Below are 16,910 nucleotides of genomic sequence, written 5' to 3'. Positions count from 1 at the left end.
TAATTTATACTTGAACACGTTACGCTTTTCATCAGATACTAAAAGAACTAGTATACAGTATATGTGAAATTCAAGCCTCTTGCATTTCCATTCAGCTATATCCACACCTTAGATGTCTAGCATCTTTGCATATATTCGAGACATTTTTTTATATTTTTTTACAAATTTTAGTAAGTTTAATTAATTCATATTGATCAGGACTGATGAGTACCAGTAATTATTTTTGGAGGGACCTGAACTCATTTTTTTATGTAATATGTAACCTTTAAAAAGAGGTCAAGACAACAATGGAAATAAAAAAATAAACACAATGTTCAACATAGAGATTATAGAACCTATAGAAACCAGAATTAACTTGTGGTTGTCACAACATCTAAAACAAACCTGATGACCATTCCAGTCAGTCTTGTAACAGAAAAATCAAGGCAACATGAAGAAAACAAAAAATAATAAAATAACCCCGCAAAATATTTGACGATATTAAACTAAATGATTCGTCTTTTCCAATGGGGGAAGAAACCACGTTCACTTGTCTGCTCTCCTACTGGACCCCACTTCGCACTACCTAGTATTCCACCCGTTTTTTGACGCATTTCAACTCCTTCCCAGTTAATCAGATTCAGACGTTCCAATTTCATATTGTTCCAATTAATTGTGCGACGACTGCTTCCCTTTTCTAATTCCAAGTTTTTACAGATTTCTCGCAATTCCCTGTTTTCCATGCCAAAAATCCCATTGACTTAACATTGGGTGATTTTACATTTCATATTGACAGCTTTCACATTTCTTAGCTCATTCATCTCGTTTTAGGGATAATTCCCATCATTCAAGTAATTCATTATTTGAATCCCAGCGGTTCATTACACACCAATCTACAGATTCTAGTGGCATTTAGCAACGTTTCTATTCATAACAAGCCAATGCTGCGCCAACTGTCAACAAGGTAGGTTGCATTGTACAAGTTCTCATGAATTAAGGATCTAGTGCGGCGGAAATATATTGATAATATGTGCTTTATATGGGTGTTACAATAGATTATATTGATTGCTATGTATTATAGGCATCTGGTGATCATTTTCACTTCTCTGGCACATTTATATTATTATTATTATGTTTGGTGATCATTTTCACTCTTCTGGCACGGTTATATTATTATTATTAAAACAATTAATTATTAATAATAATAAACATTATAAATAAAAAGAATTTTACACATCTCTCAGCAGTAAATATTCTGATTTCTGGAGTATATAATCCATGGAAGTACATAGTGACTGTCTTTGGCATGAATTGAAATGCGATGTTTGAAAACATTTGCTTTTACTCTGAAAACAATGATCAATATAAACACCTATTTTCTGACATTACAGGCAAAACCAAAAACTGAATAACTATTAGTTTGAGCTTTTCTTGGATTGTCAATTTGAACTAGTCCTGTTTAAAACAAAAAAAAAAATCATTATTTGACAAATAATTCAAATATTTAAAATATTAAAATGATTGTTAGCCGTTGCCTATAAATTCAGGTACAGTGGACCCCCAGGTTACGTTTTTCACGTTATGCTGTGGAATATTGAGTTTTTCGTTCCCTTTTTAAGGCATTTATCCCGCTTTACGATTAACATCAACAACCGTCATGACCTGTGGGGTTGGTTGTGTTTGTTGTTTTGCCTCCCTCTTGAGGAGTTTTGAGGAAATTGCTCTTATTTTCTGTTGGCGCCAAACTGCCCCTGCTGCAACGCGTCACTACAATGCTGGTCTGTTATTGGTCGGCGTCTCAACTTCCTAAGATATTGGTCTACTATTGGTCGACGCACGGGGTCACAAAGCTGGCTGCCTAAAGACTTGATCTTGTGTGAGAGTGCTTTCAATGTTGTATTTATTATGCATTTTAGTGCTTAATTTAAACTTGAGTTGGTTATCCATGAGTCCCAAAATTGCTAGTGATGTTGAAGAGAGAACTAAGAAGATGATTTATATGGAAACGAAGCTGGAGATAATTAAGTATGAAGAAAGCTAACCTAGCCTAGGATACCCTTACTAGGGAATATGGCCATAACAAATGTCACTCAAAGGTAAACAAATCCTTAATATAGTTTTTATTTATGATGTTATTTAATTGTATATATGTATAGAATATATAAGTAGCACTTAATATACTGTTTTGATACCAATTTTTAATATGTATATACAATTTTGATGTTTTTACCTGGGATTTTATACACATTAGCTAATTAACATAGGTTTGGATTGCACGCCATACGCCAAATTTGTGTTACGATCCCAATCGCAGAACGGATTAATCTTGTAAACCGGGGGCCCGCTGTACTTGATTACAGCAAATCATCCCAGCATTCATCAGATCTGCTTGAGTTCCTTGGTTACATCATATTGTGAGTTACAAACTATGCAAGACATAATGTACAGTAGTTTGTGCAGTGGTGTAAAAATAAGTCATCACATAGCACAAGATAACATGCTCAGCTCTGCCACGATTATGATGTTTCTTTGATTAATAAGTATCCATTAGCAATGTACCAAAAACTGGTATAAACCAGAAAATATATATTTTTGTTTGTTTGTTTCCTATTTAAAGCAATCCTTTTTAAACCAATCGCTTAACAAATCCAATTGTTCAACTTTCAGGTCAAACAGTCCTTGAATGGTTTTGTATCAGAAACTGTGTCGAATCATCTTTCGTCAAAAGATGCACACTATTAATATCTATGGCCAGGAAATGTCTTTGGGAAAAATATTTTCAGCAAATTAACACTCCTTTAGCATATCTTTGTGCTAAACTAGTTACCTCATTTTAGTGGTTAAAAGTTAGGAACAGTACATGATTGTATGCTGTGGATCCTCTGTAAACATAGGTTCTTTTACTCGTGTTGACCGTTATGTTTGATCCAAATTCCTACAAGAGGAATGATTTGTTTGTGACAAGATATTTCTGGAGGGAAATTATACATGAGCGTGCCTGGGATAGGGAGTTCATTCACTGAAGCTTAGCAGTCACACGCCTGAGAGCTGCTGCACACCAACACAAATCCCTACTAATCCATCAAAAATTGTTCGTGGAAAAAAACTACTTCTATCACTATTCACCATTTTCTGCAAAGGCAAGCCAACTCACTCTAATTCATGTAGGTGCCCATATCGTAAATTGAGCTCTTTACAACCATTATGGGTAAGTAAGAACGTCGGAATATGCGAGCAAAAATACTTATTTAATAAATATTGAGAGATTTCAGTGAAAGTTTGTTTCACTCTAGTACTCGACGATACACCTGTAGTTTTATACACAAGGTAGGATACATCTCAATTACAACAAGAAAAAAAAAAATGAAACCCCGGAAGTAGACACACGCTCTTGCCTTTAAATCGCATGAAGTAACAAGTGTCATATGAGTTGTAAAATCGCCACCATTCCTAAAATGAAACCATCGAGCACTGTTATCAAAGCAGTCGAATGCCATTTAATCGCAAACAAATTATGAAGACTGACTCCCATGGCAAGCAATGTGATGAACAGTCACGCTTGCTTTGTTTACACCGTGAAAACTTGCATACTAAACACTGTTCTTTTCACATTGGGCAAGCTTTAGTATCTGCTAATGCGCGTCAACATCTGGTAGACTACACAAAGTTATTGAGACTTGAAATCGGGGAGGAAAAGCCATGCCTGGAACAAGACTAGCTAATCCTCAATATTGAGTAATTCCTATGGCACAATACTATTCACGGTACAGAAAGGAATACGCATGTAATGTCGGCCCTTAGAAAATGCACATAGTTGGAGGGGGCTGTTCAGAGTAGCGTTTTCGACCACTTGATTAATGACAATTGCAATTGAAGAATTCTGTCAATACAGCTAAATATCACGAAGTTAGCATTGGCTGTAGCTAGCATGCTAATGACAGCGGGCCGCACCCTGCAACTTCCCATTTAATAACAAATCAAATTAAGTAACTCAACAAGATTTAAGTACCTCGATGCCCTCAGTAAAGGCAGTCGTTTCATCTTTGCTCCGGTTGTCCAAGGCTCCTTGTCATTTTATTGTGACAGGCATGCAGAGAATCCATCCTCTGCTGATATTTACCTGGCTTATGGCCAGTCAACATCTCTTCCGGTTCTGACGACAGCAACTCCTTAACCCACCAATAGAAAAAAATAAGGACAAGAATGAATTTGACCAATCAAAGCGGGAGATTCTCTAACGTGTTGAGGTAAAGCTTATTGTGCCAATCAAAACCACTGTCACCAGAATAGTGCGATACTTGTAAAACCATTGAAAAGGGAAAGCTTTTCTTAAAGGGACAATGTGTAATATTTAAAAAATTATTAATTTTAATACCCAGCTATAAATTTCAATTGAATGTAAAAAAAAAAGTGCTCTATCGCTCTATCTAGCCCATCATATTAGGCTAATTATATTACATGGGAGGGATTAAAAAAAAACTCTTAACACCAAGAGTAATTCATGACTTATTACTGAACAACAGTCCTGCTGGGCAAGATCGTACAGAACAATTTTTTGTTAATGTCACCATGACTCAGAAAAGCAACACTAACAATGACAATTCCCAGTGCAAAGGTAGTTTATTTGAACAACTGGACATAATTCTCCACTGTTGGGGGGCATTATAAAGTCATTTCGTTTTTGTTGACCGTAGAATGATTATAAATTACAGTCGAACTGTGCAGCAACATCTGACAGAATAATTACGACAGATCAAAAACACACTCCTCTCATTCTGAATCCATTGTTGTTTTGAACATTTCCGTCATTCGATGGTTCGTCAGTGGTGACGGGACTGCCAGTCTAAACATACGTCTGATCATTAATTACAGTCAATGAATGAATTAAGTGATTTTAAATATTTATTTACCACATTCTGTGAAACGCAGGTCCAAGTCATTGAAAAATATAGTAGTCCATCATAGATGTGTGTAACATTTGGCAGTTCTATCTGCTGTTCACTTCAAAAGAAAAGGTATTTTGCGTGTTAAACTATGCTCGGACTTAATCACCGAAGACAGTGCAGCGTGCCTTGTTCACAAATTTTACAAAGAAAGCACCAACTACAAAACAAATTAGGACTTGGCACCATACATTTCAAAAAAAGGGCTGCTTATGCATATCTAAATTGCCAGGACGGCCATCAACGTGTACAGGGTCACAGGCAGCGCTCACATTGAACATTTAGCAAAATCTGTCATAAAACCAACAAATATTTGTACTTTCCTTTGTAAATTCAACCAATAAAACGTATGACCTTCGAGATAAAGAGTATTTAGTTTCATGACAATCCATCAAGTATTTTCCGAGGTATGGGTATTTAGAATGGGGTCCACCATTTTGAAACACCCTGTGTGTGTGTACCGTATATATATATATATATATATATATATATATATATATATATATATATATATATTTTAACAATACTTCAATATCGTCTTCTTCCTCCATTTAATTTATTGATGTTTTTTGTGAACATGTGAACAGTTCCATTTCATGGTTATTCCTTAAATTGACACCTTGAACAAATACACACATTTGCTTTACAACTGGATTGTTTCCTGGTGGTTAGTAAAAAAAAAAAAAAAAAAAAATGCAGATAAGCCGCACTGGACCATAAGCCGCAGGTCTCAAATCATGAGAACAATGTGTGGCTTATAGTGCAAAAAATACGGTTTATTTGACGAATTTTTGAGCCTTTCAAAGTCAGCCCAAGTTGGGTAACAATAAGGCCAGGCCAGTGAAAACCCCCCAGACACACAGGGGTTAAAATGATTCATATCTCATAAATGAATATCATTAGTGATAACAATATATAACAATAGTGTTAATACATCCAATTTATTCAAATACAATTGTTTTCTTAAGTGTTCAATGAACTTCTAGCCCTTCAAATTAATCACCACCTAAAAAGTAGCTGTGGGTTTTGACAGGTATTGGAAAAGGGGAAGTTAACCCAAAAAAAGTAGCGAATCAAAAATAATTTAGTTGACAGTAATATATTTTATGAAACCCCTCTTGTCTAAACACTGTACAGTATTATGATGATATTGTGGCGAGGCGAAGAAACCACAACATCTTTACTCTTCGCATGCCATCACAAAACTGATACAACAAAGTCCAAAACAGCATCAAAGGTTCATAGCAACATGCCTACTGGGTGAGAGACATGGTCCTCTTGCCCCCCCTCCAACACCCAGAAAGGCATAATGGAAAACCACACAGGGTATTCACCAGTCTGACACCCTGAGTACACAGTCCGGTCCTGGGCAGTGTATGTGACACCAGGGGCCCAGGTGCGACAGGAGTAAGGGTGAGAGCGTGAAAACCACGGGGTGGCTTTGCCAAAGAGATGTTCTGAGGTTGCGCAGGAGCCGGAGCGGCAGTGCTGACCTGCATGCTGGCAGGCACAGTGGGCTTCCGAGGGACGGCCGGTCGCGGCTGCGTCCCAGTCTGTGCCTGGGCCAGACCCTGTTCGGCTACCAACACCAGCTGACCCGCTCTGAGGTAAACCAGGACCATACCTGGGGGCTTGGTGAATCGGAGGGACCGCTGGGATATGCTGGCTTGAGGCCTACTGCTGAGGCCAGACGGACATCGGTAGTAGATGAGGCCTCCCGGCTGGAAGATCCCGGTCGACGGCCCGGGACTCCGGTACTGGACTGCACCAGTCGTTCTCACCAGCGCCTATACCAGCCTGTTGCTGGCTGGCTTGATCCGGGGGCACTGAGGGACTGGGCGACGGGCGAGAGGACCCATGGCGGGGTGCTGGCTGGCTGACTTAGAACCAGCTTGTTGCATCGCCTGACGTGTAGTAGGCTGGTCAAGGGATGCCACGACCATGTGGGACGTCTGCAGTGATTCCTCGTAGGTGGAGCAGCGCCTCAATAAGCTGAAACCACGCGGCCGGATCGGTCTGCCAGAACTCAGGCACCTTCGTCGATGTCACGATGGCTGCCGATTGTTTAATATATTATCACAAATATTATTTTTTACAGAATGTACTGGCTCATTTTTTATGAGGGCAATTTGAATGTCGTCCAAAACTCACTTTCATTGCATTTCAGCCCTGACAAAAAAGGACCAGTGATTATCTTGTTAACACGGGTGAAATTGCTGAAGAGCACAATGCTGGTCACTTTGTCATGTTGATAGAGTTAGACTAGCAGCTTTAAAAGGAGGGTGGAGCTTTAGATCATTGGTTATCACGACTAATAGCAAGGAAACAAATACAGCAAAAATTGCGAGGCAACAAAGAGCTTCATAAGCAGAGATACTGCTGCTCGCAAGATTGTGCGAAGATCAACCATTTATCGGATCAAGAAACTCAAATGAGCAAATTCTTCTAAGTTTGGTGATGAAAACTTTCTTTTCCAACATGATTGAGCACCTTGCCATGAGGCAAAAGTGATTTTTTCATGGCTCAGAGAAAAAAACATTGACATATTGGGTCCATGGCAAGGAAACTCCCCAGACCTTAATTCCATTGGATTCTTACGGTCAATCCTTAAAGGCGAGCAGACAATAAAGGCCGACAAATTCAGACACTCGGAGCAATGATTATGCAGTAATGGGGTGCCACCAGTCAAAATGTGACCCAGACGTTGATTGAAAAATTGCCAGGGAGAATTGCAGAGGTCTTAAAAAAGGGGGCAACACTGCAAACATCGAGTCTTTGAAAAATTTCATTTAATCGTCAATAAAAGCCCTTGACACTTTTGAAATTCTTATTATCATACTTGAGTAAGCCAGCGACCTTAGTGAGGATAAACGACAATAGGAAATTGATGGTTATATCAGAGGAATATCAAACAAAAGTATATAAAACAATGAAGCAGCAAACTATGTCAAACTGTATCCTATGTATCCTTAAAATCTGTAAACTTTGGAAATACATTGAAACAGATAACAATTAACACTTAACAGGTAATTCAAAGCAGGGTTAACGAGTTAGGCGTGACAGCCTGTTGGATCCTCACAACAAAAATTTGAATAATTGCTGAGAAGAAGATTAATCAGAGCAAATACACGGCATGCACAACTGCGTAAATGCATGCACACCATTTTGAGTCCATTTAGAGTGCTTTGCCTTTATCTATGATTAAATCTCCAGGTTTTAAGGATCACAATAAATATTTTAAATATGTCAACGGATTTGCAACATTCACACAGGTATTCTCAATGGTTTCTAAAAACCAATAAAGGCATTTACTTCATACAGCAAAGCAATTTTAATGGGATCCTATCTTAAAAAAAAAAACATATGGCTAACACATATATATATATATATATATATATATATATATATATATATATATATATATATATATATATATATATATATATATGTTTAAGTAACATTTTTGTGATGCCTGATATTTTGTTTCAACTAGTTGGCGTTTTTATATTATATATATATATATATATATATATATATATATATATATATATATATATATATAGAGAGAGAGAGAGAGAGAGAGAGAGAGAGAGAGAGAGAGAGAGAGAGAGAGTACAAAGGGGATGAAGGAAAAATGAGTAAAACATGCAGATATTCTTATTACAATTTTTCAAAACATCTAGTGCAGAAAAAAAAAAAATACAATTAAAAGTTCATGAGAACATCTCTCTCCTGCATGCTGGTGTAGAAGGGCTTTCCAAACACAAAAGAGTGTAGTCCTGCTCTCAACTTCTCAGCAAATGCCATGACAATGTTCAGGTCTCCCTCCACTGTCAAATCAAGGTCAGTCTTTAAGTTGCGCAAGGACCGAAAAGGCTTCTTCCCCTTTTGACTGAAAATGTCACAACAAAGACAATGGTTAGCAACATGTCCAGCACAGCAATTAAGAATAATTATTAATGATAATTGCTAATAATAATACAGTAAATGCTACTTCACTGCGCAGCTAACGTAAACACTAAGTGAGTTAACAAACTCACCTGTAAAACAATGTGTACAGCATTTTGTTTGCAGCTATGGTTGTTTTACTAGTGCTCTATAAATATAGTTGAGTAGAGAATTAGTCATGTCAGGAAAAAGTCTCCTATGTCATAATTTAGTCCATTTAAATTTGTTTCAAAAAGCTATACTACTGGTCACTCTATGTATGTGGGTGTTATTTTATTGAATATTTTTATGGCTAAGATTGACCTTATGTGGATGGTGGCTATACTTGACTAAACCAGGGGTCAGCAACTCCAGTCTTGGAAAATCACTATCCTGCATGTGTTAGACATTTCTGTCCTTCAACACAATAAATTCAAAGAATCAGGATCGTTACCATGGCTGCTGAAGAGCTAGTTTATAAGCCGACTATGTGATTCAGGTGTGTTCCAGAACATAAAAACATCTACAACATGCAGGATAGCAGCTCTCGAAGAACGGAATTTCCAACTCATGGACACTAAAAATGAACAAATTGGCTACCAATGCACGGAACAGCCAAGAACCACAACATTTAAGTCTGATGTTTTGAATGCTCCTGAAAATCCGGATATATGCAAAAGTAATGTATTTTTAAGCATAACAACACCTAGTTCTAGTCTGGTCTACATCTACTTTAATCCCATTCAAACATAGGTCATTTTAATGGCTTTTGACAATATTCTCGTAAACAATTCATAATCCTAATAATAGAAAACATGCTGGCAGTCAACTACTATTCAGTTACTGTTGCAGTTAGTCCTGCATCAAAATTTTCAATTCTTGTTTTAATACAAAACAAAGCTAAATCTGTTTTCTCAAAGGGTTTAGGGTTAACGCTTTAATACATTGATACAACCGATGAAATCATGCAGATATGGCCAAGTCCAGCCCTCAAGAGTCACAGTCCAGCTTGTTTTCAATTTTTCCGATCAACAAACACACCTTACCCAAATGACCAGGTCATCTGCAAGGTTTGCAGAAGCCTGATAAAGACCCTGATTTATATGCAGGTGCTGTGTTGGATGAAAGGAAACATTGAAAACAGACTGGGTTGTGGCTCTCGAATAAGGAATATGACCAACAACTGGAGAAATTTGTGAACAAGTCTTACGTCTCATCCTCGATGTACTTAAGGAGTGTAAGGGCTTTCCTGTGGAGCATCAACAGAAACTGAGCCAAGTAGGCACTCCGCAGGGAAAGGCCAGGCTTCAGCATGAACACCTAGGTGTGGCATAGAATTAAAAGCAAGCTTTTGTGGGGAAAATGGAAAACCCGGAAAAAAACGATATGTTGCTGGAATTCGACCAAAACCCCTGATGTCACAATTCGACCAAAACCCCTCATGTCACAATTAGACAAGTTTTATAATGAAATTTCCACAAATAATGGTCAATGGTTGGTTAATTTGAAACATGCATATCAAAAATGAATTGACATTAAATATTGAATTTGAATATTCACCTTCACTTTCTTTAAAACTTTAATTAACTTTTTTAACAGTTGAACTGAAGTAATTGTACTCTTGGGTGCAAATTACACTCATCTCACCATGGCAGTTTAAGATTTATAGAATTTTTAAACACAGTAACAGAGAAATGAACAAGTAATAGTCATATCAATAAGTGCAGGGCTCATTTAAAATATGAAATTAGTAACTATAAATGTTGATTGGATTTGTAAATGGTTATTATTCCGGAGTGAAAACTTAAAAAAAAAAAAAAAAATCGTAAATGAAAAATGACTTGTCCGCATGAGTGTGATGGGTGAAAATGAGATCTGGAGTGCAGGACAAAGGCCAGGTGTGGCTCTATGGTAGTAGTATGGATGCGCAAGATGTCTTGAAAGTGAGAGTCTGATAGCCGTGTCCTCACACGGCGGCTCTTATTTAAGTTCATAACCGAGAATGTCTTCTCACACAAATGTGTCGAACCGAATAAGCTTAGCATTTTCTTACCAAATGCTCGAATCTGTCGGAAACTTGTCCTTATCCAACTGTCAATAAAAGTTGGCGATATAAAGCTGCTGGTGCTGACCGCAGCTCATTGCGTCACACTGCAGCTTAACTTTCCTCCTTTTGGTGATTGTCGCCATTTTAGAAAATTAGGGCCTCATAGAGTCAATTACTCATACACTAATTTGCTGTTCCTAATTGAGCCTATAGATGGCAGCATTTAGCACACGCAGGTAACAGCGCTGCTGCCCTAAGTATTAATTCTCCATGCGGGCCAGACGATATTGATTTTATGACGGAGGCTGCGGGCCGGATGGAAATTGACCACGAGCCGCATTTGGTCCCCAGGACGGACTTTGGACAAGTCTGAAGTAAAGCATTTGGGGGAGGGGGGGGGGGGGGGGGGGGGGGTAGATTTCGGATATACAAGTCTTCCACGCAACGTCAGCAATATTTCTGTTGTCCTGAAAAAAATTATACATTACAATGTTCTCTCGACACCTTAAAAAATAAAATTGTGGAAAGACGTGCTGTGAAGGTTTCCTGCATGCCAAGCAGACAAGTTAACGACGTGATTGCCTCCTGGCGTGACACTGACCAATAAATGCAGGAGTGGATTACAACTCCTGCCCTCATGGGTCATTGTTGGGCCCTTGAGCTGATGGACTGATTGTCTCGCCAGTCTTGTCAAAGCTGTTTCTACATTTATTTGTCGTTTGTGGCTGTTAATGCTAAATAAATAAAGTTGATTGTGTCAGTCCAAAGGATTCCCTATTACTGTTTCAACATGAATCTAGGAAGTTTATGCAGGGCAGAAAATGAATCTAAGAAGTTTATGCAGGGCAGAAAATGTAAGGGTGAACATAATACTGATATCTGATGCTTTTAAAGGAACTTACCTCTTCTATGAATGACTTCACCAAAGTGTCTTTATGTGTTACATCTTGAAATATATTCCTACAAGCAAAGAGGAATACTGTATTGATGTTTTGGAATGACAGAAAACTTCCGTACAAGTCTGATTCAAGAGCAGATAAACATCAAGCTTACAAGTTAGGAGTAAAAGTGTCATCAGTGGGGATGACCATGTCAGGAGGTATGTCCTCTTCGCAATCAGTCTTCCAAAGTGTATTGAGCTCAGACCGCATATAGCTACGTTGATTATAAGTATGCTCATGACAAGGTGGCATTTGCTTGACTGTGTTGATGTCAACATCGATGTGTGTGGTTGGGTAAGGCGAGTAGAGAACCTGGCGGAAGGGCAGTACAAAACTACCTGTGGAGTCCTGGAAAACACACAAACAGAGGAAAGGAATGATTAACATTACACACTGATTTGCCGCCCAAAAAATATATTCTATAGTCTGGCAAGCTGGTTATCATTTTTTTGTTGCTTTTAGTTAATGTTTGCGTTAAAAGTTGTCAAAACAAGAAACTGCAAAATAGGTCTGCTTTGTTTAAAATGTACTTATGGTGCTGCACTGCAAAAAGTCAATTTTAAGAAAGTATAAAAAGATTACAACAAGAAATGTACAGTTTTCTCTCATTTCTCACAGTTAATGGGGACTGGAAATTTTTTTGCGATCAGTGAATTTTGTGGAGTATGATTTACTGCAACAGATTGCACGTATATAGCAAAAGTGTTGGAACTGTGTTCAATAAACTTTGCCAGCCTTCCTTCCCTGACCAATAATCTCCTCACAGTAGTACGGAAGTTGGACAAGCATGTGTTTCTTTTTGGGCACAAACTTTATTTCCTTTTAAAACACACAACATACAGCGCGCCAGAGTGTGGTAAGAGCATCCGCTAACATTCCCTGAGTCTCTGCAGTCCAGAGTCACATGCACTGCTATCGTACTGAAACAAAATGTTCATTAGCCACAGTGGAAGAATGCCTGTGTTGTTAATTCATGTTCATCTCTCCTAACAGAATTTGGGAAATTTTCTCTCCAGAGATGAAGTTCCACTTGGGGGTACCAGTCATTGCACGTCAACCAAACAGGAGCCACAGGATATCAAGGAGGCAAAATTCACGGTGAAGCAGTCATTTTATTTTAGATGCACCTACCGCACTTGCAAACCACTTCTCTTTTCTTAACTTACCCCCCCTCCCCAATTCACATCCACACACAAAGCTAGACTGTAACAATTATGAAGAGGATTTGGTTGTTGCTGCTGTAGACTCATTAGATCCAAAATTATTCCATGATTCCACCAATGTTGAATGAGGAGCAGTCATTAACTTTTAAACAAAGGTGCCTTTACTTGCATCTGACCAAGATCCAATATTAACAGGCTGTTAGATTGGTTAAACTCTCATTCAAATGTGTGTCATTTTCTTGGTCGTTGTTCGACATATCTGATTAAGTCTTGCAATTTTCCAGAGTCAGCACGGACAAAAAGTCCTTATATACTGAAAAATTGAGAAACTGAATCAGGTTCGCCCGACAACGATCAAAAAATGATGTGCATTAAATGGCAACACAAGTCCACTGTCAAAGATGCCAGCATGTCACATCTGCACCCTCTGCTGGCAAGTATGGCTGTTGTCTCAAAAAATATGTTCACAGTGTTATTAGCTTATTTTAATACAACCAGTGAAAACTAAAACATGTTTGGATGTAGTTTTTCTTGATAACCATAGAGACTTGCTTCTCAGCATCAAAGGTACACTTTAAAAAAATTCTCTTCTTGCATTTTAACAGTGATGGGGACTGTAGATGCACACGAACATGCAGAAATTTGATCAACAAAAAACAGCAATAAATTAAGGAACAAACCACCAATAAGCTGGCCAACACAGTTTATCATTAGAGTGGACCCCCAGTTTACGACGTCCCCACCCTACGTTTTTTTTTTTTTTTCCACATTACGACATGGGCCACAACGTTTTTTTTTGTTCCCTTATAACGCCATGTATTTTCGCCTTACGACACCAAAAACAACAACTTCTCTTCTCAAACATGGCGGTCAGTGTGCGTGTCTGCCAGGCGTACCGTGCTCATACGTCACTACAATGCTAGTCTGCTATTGGTCCACATCACGACTCCCTAGGATACTGGTCTGCTATTGGTTGGTGTCACAGAGTTACTAAGATGCTGGTCTGCTATTAGTCGGCGTCAAGGTGTCAAAATGGCGACATGTTAAATATTTGTTCTCGTGTGAGTGCTTACAATATAGTATTTATTGATTGCTGGTGATGTTATAGAGGGAAGTAACAAGATGATTAGTATGGAAATGAAGCTGGAGATAATCAGGAAATACGAAGAAGGCTAGGCTAGGCTACTAGTACTAGGGAATATGGCCATAACTAGCTCATCGCGTAACTCAAAGGTGATTAAATCCTTTATATATTTTTTATTTATGATCTTATTTAATTGTATACATGTATATTATACATAAGTGGCACTTACTATACTATTTTGTCACCAATTTCTAATATGTATATACAATTTTTATGTTTTTACCTGGGGTTTACACGCATTGACTAATTAACATAGGTTTGGATTTTAGGTTTGGATTTCCCGTCAAACAGCGAATTCGCATTACGATCCCAACTGGGGAACGGATTAATCTTGTAAACCGGGGGCCCACTGTATTTTGAAGGTAAATTACAGGCTATGAATTTGTTGCGCCTAATCTGGTAGACGTTTTACAAGTTGCTTACCTTTAGCAGACCCTGAACAAAGAGGCCAGTATCATATTTGAAGGATGTATCTGCCTTGCAAAGTCGAGAACATTTCTTTTCAGCAGCAGTAAGAAAGAGGCAAAGTGTTCGCACGATCTGTTTAAATATAGGTTCAGAAAAAAAAGAATCAAAATACAGCACTAGTTTAAACCATTATAGAACAGCAATTGCCTTTGAATGGATAATGTTCAGAAATCAAAACTGATTTGATTGATAGGTGAACTAAAGGTTATCAATTCCTTAAGGTGGAAATACATACATCCAATATAACACTACCGACGCAATAAAATCAAGCAAGTAGATGTTCATCATTTTCTCTGTGATCAGTTAATGATTCAAATACACAAAACTGCATGCAGGGCATATGACCTAAAAATACAAAGGAGGTATAAAAAAAAAAAAAAAACCCTACACTGAAGCTACTTTTTTGTCACCTAAAAAACTGAGACCAAGACCTTCAATAGACACATGAAGTCAACCGAGGTGATTTGCCTTCATGGGCCATATAAAATAATGTGGCAGGCCTGACCTGGCGGGCCAGGAGTTAGGTGCTTGTACACAGGGCATCATACATATATTATGCTCTATGTTTATAGCTCATATACACCTATTCGAGTTAAGGAAAACAATGTACTCTTTCAATAGATTTGGGCAATCACAGAGGTATTGGACGATATCAAGGAGTATTTAGCTCACTTTTAGAGAGTATGTTTGTGGATTTAGGTAATGTTTGAGATTATTTCAGCACATTTCACCATTTTTAAGTAACTACTGAGCATTTGAGGTAAATATAGTAATATTTTGTCTTGCTACTTATGCCTTGCGGCATTTATCTAAACATAAGTATGACACTATTATTATATTGTTACTTGGTCACTGTGAATAGGGGAACTTTTCTACTTAAAAGTTTTGCTCTTTTAAATAGAGGTTATAGCTCACGTTAAAGTTGGAAAAAGTGTTGAAATGAATAATCTTGGTCTTATTTTTTAACATCACAAAGACCTTGCAAGGCATCTGTAGCTCAAATGTATGCAGCAACTCACAAACGTGTGTGTGCGCGTTTCATGCGTGTACGTGTATGTGTGCGTGCGACTTGTTCACGCTACCTTGTTGATTTTCTCTGGGTTGCTTCCAACCACGATTGAACAACCACAAGTCTGGAGATGAGAGCTGATGGCCCTGAATCAAAAACAATCAACACCATTAAAATTCATTAACTTGATTTTATTTTTGACTTGTGTCCAGGCTTTAAAGTAGTTGTTGCCCTCACCAAAATGACTAGAGTAACAGATTTCTTTCTGTAACTTAGACATATGCCTGGAGTTAGTCATCCCCTACTTCAGTGTAACACTTACAATTCCATCACTTAATAATGAAACATCAACACTAGTTGGAAACATCTTGTAAATGTGTCTGTGCCCACAATTTTCTGAGCTTGAGCAATCTATTAACGGGTGTGAACATCACACAATTTAGCTCCCGCAATTGAACATTTTTGCCAAAATTGAAATAGGTATTAGTAAATCACATGTAACAAGCCGATCAGCAGCAGAGCGTGAACTGAGCATGGGGGCAGCATGGCTCAGTGGTGGAATGGTCGTCTCCCAGCTGAGAGGCTGTGGGTTCGATCCCCCGACCATCAAGACCAGGTCGAAGTGTCCTTGAGCAAGACACTGAACACCCAGTTGCTCCTGATGCTGCATCATCAGTAGGTAAATAACTAGTTCATGTAAAGCGCTTCGAGTACCCAAGGTAGAAAAGCGCTGTATAAGTGAAAGTCCATTTACCATTTAACACACAATTCATCTCTTGTTGTTTGGGATCTCATTAAATCAGGCTTGAATAGTTACACCAACTGACATCATGGAAGTGATCCGAAAATGCAATACATACTCTTCTTTGTTGTTTATGGCCATTAACATGACGATCTGACTGGCCATAAATGATGTACACAGACTAAAATATAAACCATCTTGACTGTTTGTATTCTTAAACACTCAGTAGCTATAAATGTCCTTTCACCTACAAATAAATTAGATGGGATTACTGACCATTTTGCATTTCAGCAAGATACTGCAATAAAGATCTGAAACTCTGAGCAACAGCAATTTCGCTCTGTTCGGCTGGAAGAAAGTTCACAACATTAGGTGCCTCTACTCATTGGAAAACTGATGTTTGTTAATCTAGCGCTGTTCATCATCTATCAGCATTTGCCTGGACTGGAGCGCTTACTTGTGGAGGAAATCTTCATGACAGCTGTCTCCAATGTCATCATCATTTAGCACGGTGTCTTTTATCTAGAAAGAAAAAAAAAAGTGAAAC

At 38.1% G+C, this 16,910-nt stretch overlaps 2 protein-coding genes across 3 annotated transcripts in view; both read right to left on the bottom strand.

Annotated features, from left to right (window-relative positions):
• bltp1 (bridge-like lipid transfer protein family member 1) overlaps positions 1-4,115 on the bottom strand; it is an 88,831-nt gene extending 84,716 nt beyond the window's left edge. Inside the window, exon 1 of the mRNA XM_088432936.1 lies at positions 3,989-4,115. The gene's annotated coding sequence lies outside the window, so the exon portion shown is untranslated. The remainder of the gene's footprint in view (positions 1-3,988) is intronic.
• A 3,574-nt stretch (positions 4,116-7,689) lies between these two features.
• The window catches only part of c9orf72 (C9orf72-SMCR8 complex subunit), a 17,263-nt gene continuing 8,042 nt past the window's right edge, over positions 7,690-16,910 (bottom strand). The window contains exons 4-10 of one of the 2 annotated variants that reach the window (XM_088434089.1): positions 16,821-16,885; positions 15,695-15,767; positions 14,568-14,684; positions 11,950-12,185; positions 11,799-11,856; positions 10,060-10,169; positions 7,690-8,814 (exon numbers count right to left, since the gene is read on the bottom strand). In XM_088434089.1, the coding sequence (XP_088290215.1) occupies positions 8,628-8,814; positions 10,060-10,169; positions 11,799-11,856; positions 11,950-12,185; positions 14,568-14,684; positions 15,695-15,767; positions 16,821-16,885 (846 nt within the window). In that variant the 3' untranslated portion in view covers positions 7,690-8,627. The remainder of the gene's footprint in view (positions 8,815-10,059; positions 10,170-11,798; positions 11,857-11,949; positions 12,186-14,567; positions 14,685-15,694; positions 15,768-16,820; positions 16,886-16,910) is intronic. The other variant, XM_088434090.1, reaches the window with a different exon arrangement.

Source organism: Hippichthys cyanospilos, chromosome 14 (genome assembly GCF_059441005.1).
Source record: "Hippichthys cyanospilos isolate Australia breed blue-spotted pipefish chromosome 14, RoL_Hcya_1.0, whole genome shotgun sequence".
Classification (NCBI taxonomy): Eukaryota; Metazoa; Chordata; class Actinopteri; order Syngnathiformes; family Syngnathidae; genus Hippichthys; species Hippichthys cyanospilos.
The sequence above is the reverse complement of the archived record's forward strand: the minus strand, read 5'-3'. Positions and strand labels throughout refer to the sequence as shown.